Below are 12519 nucleotides of genomic sequence, written 5' to 3'. Positions count from 1 at the left end.
CTCATTTTCTTTATGAGTTCGAAGAATAAAGTATTATTTATTAAATATGTATCGGTGCGATTTGAGAACAAATTGCTATGTGAATTTACATTTATTTGTCTTTAAAATAGTTAAACGATTCAAGGATGCAACGATTGTTTCTTAAATATATTTTATCGTGTTTTGAGGATTTTTGATATATGTACATATGTAACCTATACATGGCAGATTGCATGAGTCGCTAAAAAAAATTATTTTCACAACATATAAAGATTAAACAATTTGCTAAATATATTTTAGTAGCGTGACAATTAGAAGTTTGTCAAAAAGGGGTGGATGCATTTGGTATATCGTATTTATTTTCAACTGAACAAATGAATCTCTGTGTATTACGAATTTCGCTCCACATTGTAGAGACAGCCAATGAGAATACATTTTTAGGCGAGTTTGATCGTGAAATGTACAAAATGACGTCTGCCACTGTTCTGTCAACGTGCTAACATGGCGTCTGCGTCGGTAGGTGTTTGAAACATTCCAATGCATTCAATTTATATACGTTGACGCCAAGCTTTTTTATCGTGATTTTACCGTATCGGTTAGTTTTAAAGCGTAATAATAAAGTTGTTCATTGTTACGCAAGAAGTTGACGTTATTTCGGTACTATATCAGAAGAATCGTTTTTGACGTTTATTCGTGAATTTCCGTACGTATATTAGAGAGTTAAAATATGTTCAAATGAATATACATAATTACTCTTTACAGATGTATTTGATCCCTAAACACATGTTTATTGGAATATCTTTATTAGTTGTTTATGTTCCTACTCGTTCCCAATCTAGTGTCTTTTCGTTTGTGGTTATATTCCGTATTTCTTTTCCTATGTAAGATTTTGTATCGCAATGATTTTCGATTTTAAGTTATTGTTATTGTCGTGAGATGCATCGTGGGTGTCTTTTTATCGCTTTTAAATTCCATGCGATTGTGTTTGTCAGGTCCCTTTGCTAATGGATGACGATACAATTGCTTTTGGGGAGGAGGATGAGGCAGGCCAAAATAGCAACAAATTAAAGTATATACGGACTTATGTATAATAGTATATAAGTAGTGAGATATATAATACTGGTGATACATTTAATTTTTATAGGCATCCATACGTTACAATGTTTCATTTAGCCTTCAGAATAATGGCAATAGTAGTTTATATGTTATGCGGGTGGTTTACGAATAGTTTCATAGCTGTCTTTGTAGCTGTTGTATTACTTTTGTCAATGGATTTTTGGACAGTTAAAAATATTACTGGAAGGCTGATGGTTGGCCTTAGGTGGTGGAATTATGTGGATGATAATGGAAAAAGTCATTGGGTATATGAGTCGAAAAAGGTTTGTTCAGACCTATATTACCCTTAAGGGTTGATGCACAATTGTTAATTCAAAGTTCCTTTTGTTCTTTGATAAATAATTGCACCATCATCAGTTCTATCATGCATATTTTTAGTCCTTATTGCAGTAAGCTTTAGTTTAATTTGACCAAATACTGGTATCCCTCGAGTTACGTGGAAAAAAATTGCAGCAATGCCCAAGTTGCACGGTTTTGGAGCAATTTTATTTAAAAAGAAAATATATATGTAATTATAGATGAATGTTTTTAAATAAAAAAGATAATAGGTATTTCACAATATGTATCTCACAATAGTTTGTATATATTTCAGAATATTTCAGAGACCAATTCTGAGTCTCGACTTACACGGAACCAATTAATCGCGTAACTCGAGGGATACTTGTAGTACATGGTTTATCAGTTTTTATATCTTATATAATTATACCTACTGATTAAAAATATTGTGCAATTATGCAATTATGCAGGAACTTAATATTCTGCTGCTGTTGACAAAAATACTCTAAAGCAAATTGTATTTATTTCTTCTAAGAGGTATAGAAGAGCTACTATGTACCCTGTGTTTCAGGGTGCTCAACAGAACCGTATTAATGCAACAGAAGCTCGCATCTTTTGGTTAGCTCTAATTTTAACACCACTTTTGTGGTCAGTATTTTTTATGGTAGCATTGTTTGGTTTGAAGTTTAAGTGGTTGCTACTTGTGTGTATTGCAATTGTTTTAAACGGTGCGAATCTGTATGGATACGTGAAGTGCAAAATGGGTAATGAACGAAATATATCTGCAGCCACTGGCGATTTTCTGAGGAAACAAGTCATACAAAATGTTTGTAGATAAATTAATTTATTATATCGTTACGATAGTTGCAAAATTAGAGATAATTTGTAACAATCATTTTATCATAGGTCGCGTCAATGATGACCAGCAGACCTCCCCCAACAAGTAATCCAAATCAACCAACTAATGTGATATAGGACTGCAAATATTGCAGTTACGATATTATTTAAGATATACGATCATGATGAAAGACAAAAAATTTTGTACATAATAAGAACAAAGGCTTATAAAAATAAGTCTTAATAAAATGATATAATAAAGCTGGTAACGAAGACACTGATCTTTGTTTTCTTCATGATTTCCCAAGAATGGATAAGGATAAACATCACGTTAGTTATTAGTTTATTGATGCCACAGGGCAATACATAATGTACACGTTATTTCTCCTTGTCAACAGACTTCCTATTACACAATATTTAATTTGTATAAGTGTTAATTAGTAACATTGCATTTATCATATTCACTTCAGCCTGTTGTATTCTTTCTGGCAAGAAAGTATCACAAAATAATTTCCCATTCTTTCAACGATATTTAGTATTTGACTTATTCTTTGTCTTTTTAATTCATATTCTTCTCGGAATGAACGACCGTAATTACTTACTGTCTCGTCCGAGTGGATGAACTTGAGGTGATCGTACACACAGTAACAAACTCGTCGTAATATTGCACGGAGCATAAGTGGCCGATTGTATTTTGTTACATTTATTAAAGATTGCTCCGAAAACGCGAGTTGCTGCTTTTAAGAAGAAGAATACAACAAACCACATATTGCTATACATTTTGGGATATAAAAAAATTATGAACACTAACAATAGACACGCGGCTAAAGTACAAGATACATAAAAGTTTTGGAATGATACAAAAAAACGTAATAACGTTACGATCGGTACCTTATAAATATATGAATATCGTGGACTTCTTGTATTGGTAAATTCATCGAATACAATTTAATGCTACGAACTTATAACTAGTAATATATTTATACAATCATTTAATTTCGTTTCTCATAACGTATTGTATTTTTAGTCTGGAACTTTAAACACGAAGTTGTTGACCACGTTGGCAATACTGCACTTTGGGCAGTGAAACATTTTTTTTTTTTTTTGTCCGCTGTTAAACAGTATCGATAAAAATTGAATGGCAGAATAAGTAACACCAGGAAGAGTAATGATATCTTGAGAATTGATGCGACAAAATTTTTTTCATTTTGTTCGCTTTTTTTTTTTGTTAACAAGTACTGTAAGAATCGTGTGAATAGGTCGTCTCAATTGAAAGTTCGAAAAACTATCTTTTCTTCTAACAAGATTTTCAATTATGAACTATATCTCTCATAAATTTTATAATCAATTAGTAATTCGGTTGATGCAAAAATTTGTTGGCAAAGAATTTTTATCTAGAGCGAAGCATCAACGAATAAGTCTCTATAGTTTATTATTGTACGGCGGAATGTTATTTCCTAATGAATGTTTATTTATTTGTCAGCCTTTTTAACGATTAAAGAAAGTCTATTGCAAACGTTACGAAGCCCTGAATCGGATATAACAATAAAAAATGAAAAAAAATTGAAAAAATAAAGAAAAAATGTATTCGAGTCGATTTTAGTAAATTTCCGTAATAGCACATTTGTGTCGAAGAAATTGTTTCCATTTATCTTTTTTTAGCCATTGTATTTGATTTACGGAGGAAAAAACAGTCGTTTCGCATGTCTTTATTGCCAGCGTAACAATATCAATATTTAGACAGAAGCACGATATCGCTAAGATAATTTCAACGTAAAGGCGACAAAGAAGGAGTAAAGTAACGTACACGCGAATCAAGTTGGTAGTATAAAAAATAATTATAAAAATAAAATAATCATTTAGAGAGTAACTTTCGTGCTCGCACCAAAGGCCGGTTCATTGCAAACATTACTCGGGGTATAGATTTTGTTAACGTACATATGTATAATTAAAAATCATTAAAAAAATCATCGGGAAACAAATCTGAGTATATCGTGAATAGTTAATGCACGGAGCAACGAAGCATTTAAAATAAAGAAAAATAGTGTTATTGAGCTTGAGTAAACAATGATTAAGTAGTTTATCTTTCAACGACGACCGAGCCATTTAAGTACTATTACAAGTACTGATAATACGTAGTAATAGATCAGACACAATGGCCTTCAGTCTTACAACATGAAATAAAAATGATATGAGACAAGAATAAATGCACGTTCTGAAAAAATGCAGTATGTACTTAGTCTTTAATGTAAATCTCGTGTTAAAAAATACGTATGCACGGTAAGCTTGCATTGCAAAAAAAGAAAAAAAAAACAGAGTTATTGTACAAAAGGTTAAAAAAGATTATATCAAAAAATGTGTCAATAGAATGAAAAGCGTTAAAATGAAATCTGACGAATGTGTAACAAACAACGTGCTTTTCGGATAACACGCATCAATCCCGATAGTCTGGAAAATATCCGCACAGCTTCTATTTAATGCGTACTCTCTTCATTTGTGATGTTTTTAATATATATCTATGTATATATTATTTATCATCTTATATATATATATATATATATTTATATTTATATTTATATATATATTTATATTTATATAATGTTGCTAATGACAGACGGTGCATTTATGTACACTTAGTCACAATTCCTGACCCTCGAACCACTTTTAAATGAAAATTTATGCTTGATTTAGCAGTTTAGGATATCAAAGGTCGAATTTAAAAAAGTAATACTGACTGTTTTTAAACGCTATACCGAGCGACAGGGTATTGTACGAGCAAACGATCGAAGCCAAACGAATGCCAAAAACCAAAATGGATCCTTTTCTTACAGGAGAGTACAATCGTTATCGTATATACTTACACGTTTTAGTAAATAGAATTGTACGTTCTATTGTATCGAACAGCGATAGAATAACTCTATATACCGAACGGTACGACGAGGATTTTCGAAATATAGAAGATATACAAACGAGCATATTGTTTATTGTCTTCGTAGACTACGAACTTTGCAACTCTTTGAATTACAATATACAATTAATACACGTCGAATGTTTCGATCGTTATCAAAAAGGATATGCTGTGTGTATGTGTATATGTATGTGTGTGTGCGTGCGTGTAGGATCGATTGCATCAGCGTTAACGTTCGTTTTTGGCATTGATTTGGCGTTTCAGTAGATGATATAATATCTCGTCGATTTTACGGGGTTTTAATTCTGTTCGATCGTAAACTATGATTTTGGTATGTTGTACTACGAAATAGACGTCTCAGTTTTAGTATAAACCGAGCCAGGAATGATCGAAGTCGATTTAAACAACCGGGGAAAATCGTTAAAAGTAGTGTCGAGATAGAAGCCTATAATGGAACTTTGTACACGAGGGCGTCGAGGGCTCGGGGGGGGAACAGTACGCAAATCCGACATACAGTGCTTCTAGTTAAATTAGTTTTTCATAGAAACCTGCACAACTCTTTTTGTGCATTTAAATTGAATATAGGCACCGTTTCCTTTCACTCTTCCTTCATTCAGACCAACCTGTTTTTCATTTTGTTCTTCTAATGGCATCGCTTACACTCTAATCTTAGAACAATCGCTTACGGTCTACTTAAAATTACAGTAGGTAATGAGAAGATCCCTATCGTGCGTAATGGGCTCAGCATGAATAATTGTCGATTTGGCAGTATGGTAATTTTCGAGTCAGTGAGCGGAAACTCGTGTCCCTCTGGTTTTCTCTCGACGCTTGTTACGGAGATCTTTTGCAATTTCTCTGTTCTTAATATCGTTTTTGTCGCATCGATAAGTACTTTTAGAACGTGCCACGGTCTGTGTTTTTCTTTTCGATTTCTGTTTTTTTTTCCTTGTATTTCCAGACAAAACGCACTCTCGCGTGCGTCGATCGTTCGCTTTCAGACATTACGTTTCCCACAAATATGGAAGCACTGTTCTCCAACGGATAGGAAAAGTTTGAACTTGTATTCGCGTGTTTGATATCGCGAGGCACACGATCGCGTTAATCCCCGTCAGTTCGTCTTAGCTTAGCAAAACCTAGACTATCTAAGCAACCGTAGTTTTGCGAGGGACCTGGAAAAAATGTAATCGCAAGGTGTCCACGGATGATCGTGAGTCGGATATGTTTCAATGATCGAACTTTCGATTACGATTTTTTCGAGATCTTCTTTTTCCTTTTTTTTTTTCTTTTTCATTTTCTTTAATAAGAATCAGTCTCCGTCGCTCGATCGATTTTCGTAAACGCGGAAGTCGCTCTCGTGTCCGTGTACTTCTCGTTTCCTTTTCTAGAATCCTTTAAATTGTATTTTTTTGTTTTTGTTCCGTAACCCGTAGAAGAACTTTCGGGAAAAGGATATTTTCTACAGATATGATTGTTTCTACGATTACTTTAGCCGTACGTTCTAAACGGCAGTCTTCTTGTTCCGTTAGTCGTTCGGTAATTCGAATAAAATTGATATCAGCACTTACGATACCGCGAAAAAATTAAAAATGTCTTCCGCACGGCCGAGATAGCTGCAAAACACCATTTACTAAGAATACTCGTGGCTGCCTACGCGTTAGTTGCCCAAGAAGTTTGCCGAAAATCGCGTCTCTACTGTATTTGTCCATGGAAGGTACGAGTATAGTTATGTTATGCCCCGGAATCATAGTATAGGCTACATTTCCCGTTCATTGAATAGTTACACATACTCCTTGTACTTCATTGTACTAGACGCGTCGTACTTTTGCCCGCTCTCCGACGTCTCTCTCGCTCCTTTGACGATCCCTTCTATCCCTGGTGGATTCCCTTTCCTCGCGTGTATCGGGTTGTCAGTTGGCATAATGATCGAATGAACCCAAGTACTCCAGACTGGCACGATAACAGAACTGATATTGGTCCTAGAGAAACAAACAAAAATATTTTATTTACAGTTCTGGTCAAAGATCACACTGTCCAAGAATTAAAATTCTTTCTCCATTCTGCGATATCTATTAGATATTTTTAGTAGAATTCCTTCACCAGAAAACCTTACTCAGGCTACATAGTAGGATGTTCATATCCGCGAGAGATATTGTTAGGGGATAATCTCTTGTGGATGACATCGGTGGTGATTTGGTTGTGGAAGTTGGCAGTGATGATGAGTTAGGTTGGTAATGAGGAGTGAGGGGAATACCAGGTGTATCGAGGAGACAAAGGAATCATAGCAGAACGAGAGAGAGTTGCATAGTTGTTAAGGTTTTTAGTTAAGTTTTTTTTTGTATGTTATTGTAAATAAATCTGTACGTTTTAAGAAAGAAATACAACAGATACATTATTGTTCTATTCATGGTAACACATTAACAACGGGGCATCTTTATTAAAACTTTCCTATACGACGGGTGATGTATTTAGATAAAAAATAAGCTTTTAAATTAACTACTGTGATGTATTCGACTGTCAGAAAAACACTAATGATAAAAATGCACCACGGTCATAAATAATACCGTTATCGTAGAAATTACTAGAAAAATACACGCTTTGTAGTAAAACGAGAATACTAGTTTTCCGTTGGTAATGTGTTAACACAAGGTTTACGGAACTAACGTTACAGAATTCATAAATATTATTTGTTAGCAATTTATGTTGAATTTAATTGATGTAGTGATAAGAATATACAGGGTGTTCGGCCATCCTTGGGAAAAATCTTAATGGGAAATTCTAGAGGCAAAAATAAGACGAAAATCAAGAATATCAATTTGTTGATTGAGGCTTCGTTAAAGAGTTATTAAGAAATTAAATTAAAAAATTTTTGGTCAATAGACATACTCCCGAAATCTTACGCATTTTCGAGGAAAAGATTCTTTACCGAAAATACAATGTCTCACCATACGTTGATTCACTCCCCTGAAATTTCAGCGGAAATGAAATATTTCAAATCGCTCTGGCAAAATTATTTTTGGTTGTGGGGGTCAATTGCAATCATTTTTGTTGAATACACATATCCCCAAAATCCTACGTACTTTCGAGAACAAAAATTCTTCACCGAAAATATACTGTGTGGCTGGAAATGTTTCTATAACTTTTTTAACGAAGCCTCAATCAACAAATTAGTATCCTTGATTTTCGTCTTACTTTGGCCTCTAGAATCTCTTATTAAAATTTTTTCAGGGTGACCGAACACCCTGTATACCCTGATTAAGGGAGGAAACCATTGCGACGGCTGAAAATGAAGGCAATTCCGATGGTACTGACCTCAGTTTGAACCATCGCGGGACGCTGTGTTCGCAATATTCTGACAGTCTGGAATATGTCGACGACCCCCTCGTACTGCATGCGTTCCAGCACGATGCTGAGCGTGATAAAGACGCCCGTTCTTCCGACGCCGGCGCTACAATGCACGGTGATCGGACCGTCCTGGCCGAACTGCTCTTTCGTTTTATGCACCTGACCGATAAAGTCGATGAATCCGTCGCCAGACTTGGGTACACCCTGTTCCGGCCAGTCGATGAACTGAAACTGTCTGACCGTGCGGCTGGCTCCGTCGCGCGCGTCCGTCACTTTGAACTCGCGCAGAATGTATTGCGGCATGTTGTATTCCGCGATCGGATCGACGACGAAGCATTGGTAACGAATGGACCTGTCGGACGGCCAGTACTGATGGCACTTTTCTCTACCCATTTCTTTCAGTTTCGTCAGCATCACGACGATCGTGGAGTTGTGCTCCCAGAGCATGCGCCAGAAGTCGTCCGTCGTGTCGCAGAGAGGGCCCTGGGTAGCGATGTAAGCGCCCCGGTAACGATAACCGTCTATCAGGCTCGCGTTTATGTAATCGGAACCCTCGATGTTGCGCTGAGGCTGCAGGCACACTCTGGCGCACTCGTACGGCAGAATGTGCACCAGCCGGTTTTTGTGCTTGTTGCAGGGCAGGTTCGCCGATATGAATCGCGACGAGTCCACCTTGATATTGGATAGCTTCTTGAACTCCAGCTCCATCCCGGTTATGTTGTCGATCTCCGGTTGCATGAGCTTCTGGATGTGGGAGTGCAGGTTTCTGGCGGGCACCTCGGTGTTACCGCAAATCACCGCCTCGTAGAGCGCGTCGTGAATGAATATGTACTGATCCTCGGTCTGTACCATGTAGTTCCTCTGGGCGCGCAGGCAGGTCACGTGACCGTATATGTCGATCATCTTCTCGTGTTTGATCCTCTCGAGCATCGAGTCGATGACGATGAAACAGCCGGTCCTACCGACCCCGGCGCTGCAGTGGACGATCAGAGGTCCGCTCTCGGGCGGATTCAGGGAACGTACTCTGCGCAGAAATTGCAAGAACGGAGCTGGATGCTCGGGTACACCGTGATCCGGCCAGGCCGTGAATTGCAGCTGCTTTATCTCGCGTCTCTCGGAGTATCCGGCCCTCGATACTTGAAACGTTCTGATGCAATAGGTGGCCAGCTCTTGTACGTCGGTGATCGTCACCGTCATCAGACCGTACGTCTCGGATCCCCTGGTCGGCCAATACTGGTCGCACTTTATCCTCGTTCTCTCCTCGAGTTTCGTCATCATCACGATGGTGCTCGACCGAAGTTCCCAGCACATTCGCCAAAAGTCACCGAAAGTCTCCTGAAGCGGTCCCTGGGTGGCCACGTACGCGTTCTGTTTCCTATAACCGTCGCAATAGTTCGCGTTTATGTAGTCCGTGCCCGATATGCCGTCAATCATCTGAAGAATCACCCTTGAATGGTCGTACGCGATCACGTTCGCGTAACGATTCTTCGACGCGTTTATCTCCATGTTCGAGTGGTCCCACGTGAACTGTTGCCCGGGCTCTATAGACTCGTATTCCTGGCTGAACTTTAGATTGTCGTTCGCTTTTAGACACTCGATGTGATTCCCTAGCTCGCTGATATGGATAGGTGGATGAGAGATCATGCCGGGCGTTTGGAAATTCAGACGACGCATTTCGACCGGATCGGACGGCGCGTGGTTCGAACTGATGTCGGCGGCCATTAGTGGTCGAGTTACCGCTGCTTGGTCGGGTGCTTTGCACGGTTGTCTTCGTCTGAAACGATTGCAAAATCGACTAATTATGGAATAGAAACTGATGGACAAAATGTCATGCCCAACGTTTCTTTGTAAAGACTTTGTCATTGACGAGCAATATTTATTTATTTACGAGTATGAATTCCCTTGTGTACAAAGATAGGGAGACATGAATATAAAATATATGTAATTATAAAATCATATAAACTTATAAACTATACAACAATGAGCGAGTGACAAATTGCAACCAAATATAAATATAGCAGACGCCATACCTAGTTATACTACTTACAAAATTCATGTAAGTCGTCTTAGTCTTATAGTATTATCTAATTTCTGCACGAAAATAGGATAAGAGGATAAGAATATTGGCATTGATTATTAAATGATTAATGCAGTTAAACATTCCATATAACGTAGAATGAAATTATGTATAATCTTATGGTGTCTTCTTGTAGTTAATCTAGGTATCGTTAGATGCAACATAGAGAGTATTTCAGGAGATATGACTAATCCATTAAGATCTTTATAAATGAAAATTAGATCAGAGTTGATACGACGATGTTTAGATTAAGTTGAATTGATGAATATTCTATTGCTGCCATAGGAGTTCCTAAATGTCTAGCAACTAGTCGTAAAAATCTGTGTTGAACTCTTTTCAAGAATGTTTGTTTGATAAAGATAATAGGGCGACCAAATCAGTGATGCATATTCTAGTTTAAAACGTAGTAAAGTACAAGTTATGTATTGGTATTGGTATCTGTAAAATATGGATTAAGCTTGTGAAGCGATAATATTTATTTTGTTGTTCCTTACATATTACTTCTTTTTGTACTAAAGGGTTATAACAATAATAATGAAAAGTAAACAAAATTGTATAATATTATTATTGTTACTATTGTGTACTATTAGGAAATGATGTAACGATTGATTCTTTTAGCTCTCTATCCAGCCTTTAGAAGCAACCTACTAAATATTTTGTCAAACCTCAATGTTCTATTCAATTTGTATCAAAGGGTAATTTCTTGAATCTTTTGAGCGTTATGAATACATGTGTGCGTTCGACAAAATCATTCACCATGGGCTATGAACGCACATATGGGTTCTCACACAACCATTCACTGCTTTTAGCAGACACTGCTCAAATTATTTCAGCCCAAATCAGTATACATTGTGTAAAATATGTTCCCGGAATTTCTCACTTTCAAATCCCACAGTGCATGTATTGAAACAAATTTTTGTGTGTAAGTAGGCAACATTGTATTCAGTTGTTACGCTAAATTTGATCGCAATATGAGAACCAGTGTGTTCACAGCAGTTATTTACACCAGTCGATCTCGAGTGTGCTCTGCGATTTTTGCCATGGAAAGAATTGTCGAGCAAAGAATTTGTCTTAAATTTTGCGTTTCTAACGAAATTTCTTGTGCCGAAGCGCTAAAAATGTTACAGAAAGCCTATGGTAAGTGGTGTCTATCAAAAACGCAAGCATACGAATGGTACAAGGCATTTCAAAAAGGGCCGAGAAGAAGTGCAAGATTTGCCGCGTGCCGGCCGATCGTCAATGGTTTCGACTGAAAAAAACATCGAAAAGATAAAAAAAATGGTCGTCGATAATCGTCGCCTGGGTGTTAGAAAGGTGGCTCATGAAGTGAAAATGTCTCACATATCCGTGTATAACATTTTAACTGAAGTTTTGGGCATGAGACGCGTCGCTGCACGACTTGTTTCGAAGGAGCTGAATTTTCTGCAAAAAGAACATCGAAAAGCAGTTGCTGAAGACATGATTTCACGAGCTTCTAGTGACTTTACCTTCATGAAACGCATCATAACCGGTGACGAAACATGGGTTTATGAGTATGATATGCAAACAAGTCAACAATCTTAGGAATATCGCTTAGAAAACCAACCCCTAAAAACCAAACCCTAAAAAACCGTGTCAAAAGTTGCTCGAAAATTACGGTCATGCTCACTGTTTTCTTTGATTATCTTGGTGTTGTTCATTCGGAATTCCTTCCGGATGGACAAACAGTAAATAAAGAATATTATTTGGGCGTCATGAGACGCTTGCGTAAAAATATTCGTCGGAAACGACCAGATGTGTGGAAAAACAATTGTTGGATCCTGCACTACGATAATGCTCCGTCGTATACATCGATCTTGGTACGCGAATTTTTGGCCAAGAACTCAACAAATGTGATTAAACAAGCACTGTATTCACCAGATACGGCCCCTGTGACATTTTCTTATTTCTAAAACTGAAATTACCCCTTTGGGGAAGGCGTTTTGAGTCGATACAGGCCATAAAA

At 37.2% G+C, this 12519-nt stretch overlaps 2 protein-coding genes across 16 annotated transcripts in view; one reads left to right on the top strand and one right to left on the bottom strand.

Annotated features, from left to right (window-relative positions):
- Positions 1–440: 440 nt before the first annotated feature.
- Positions 441–2533, top strand: LOC122402147 (uncharacterized Golgi apparatus membrane protein-like protein CG5021). 3 transcript variants are annotated; one of them, XM_043404728.1, is made up of 5 exons: positions 441–495; positions 972–1048; positions 1124–1358; positions 1955–2197; positions 2278–2533. In XM_043404728.1, the coding sequence occupies exons 1-5, from the start codon at positions 481–483 to the stop codon at positions 2344–2346; spliced, it is 639 nt and encodes a 212-aa protein (XP_043260663.1). In that variant the 5' UTR covers positions 441–480; the 3' UTR covers positions 2347–2533. The 3 variants fall into 3 exon arrangements, with proteins under 3 accessions (XP_043260663.1, XP_043260662.1, XP_043260664.1); XM_043404727.1 differs by having other exon boundaries at positions 1943–2197; XM_043404729.1 differs by having other exon boundaries at positions 468–682; positions 1943–2197; positions 2278–2529.
- A 2283-nt stretch (positions 2534–4816) lies between these two features.
- Positions 4817–12519, bottom strand: part of LOC122402145 (tyrosine-protein phosphatase Lar) — a 564511-nt gene continuing 556808 nt past the window's right edge. For all 13 annotated transcript variants that reach the window (XM_043404713.1, XM_043404716.1, XM_043404711.1 and 10 more), the window contains 2 exons: positions 8426–10232; positions 4817–7092 (listed from right to left, as the gene is read on the bottom strand). In XM_043404713.1, coding sequence (XP_043260648.1) covers positions 7024–7092; positions 8426–10232 — 1876 coding nt within the window. In that variant the 3' untranslated portion in view covers positions 4817–7023. The remainder of the gene's footprint in view (positions 7093–8425; positions 10233–12519) is intronic.

This window comes from Colletes gigas, unplaced genomic scaffold (assembly GCF_013123115.1).
Source record: "Colletes gigas isolate AHSC1104 unplaced genomic scaffold, ASM1312311v1 Colletes_gigas_Sc00033, whole genome shotgun sequence".
Lineage (NCBI taxonomy): Eukaryota > Metazoa > Arthropoda > Insecta > Hymenoptera > Colletidae > Colletes > Colletes gigas.
The sequence above is the reverse complement of the archived record's forward strand: the minus strand, read 5'-3'. Positions and strand labels throughout refer to the sequence as shown.

Coding starts and splice junctions, on each gene's coding strand:
- LOC122402147 (XM_043404727.1), top strand. Junction 1,049..1,123: donor CAAAATAGCAACAAATTAAA/GTATATACGGAC, acceptor TAATTTTTATAG/GCATCCATACGTTACAATGT. Junction 1,359..1,942: donor GGGTATATGAGTCGAAAAAG/GTTTGTTCAGAC, acceptor CCTGTGTTTCAG/GGTGCTCAACAGAACCGTAT.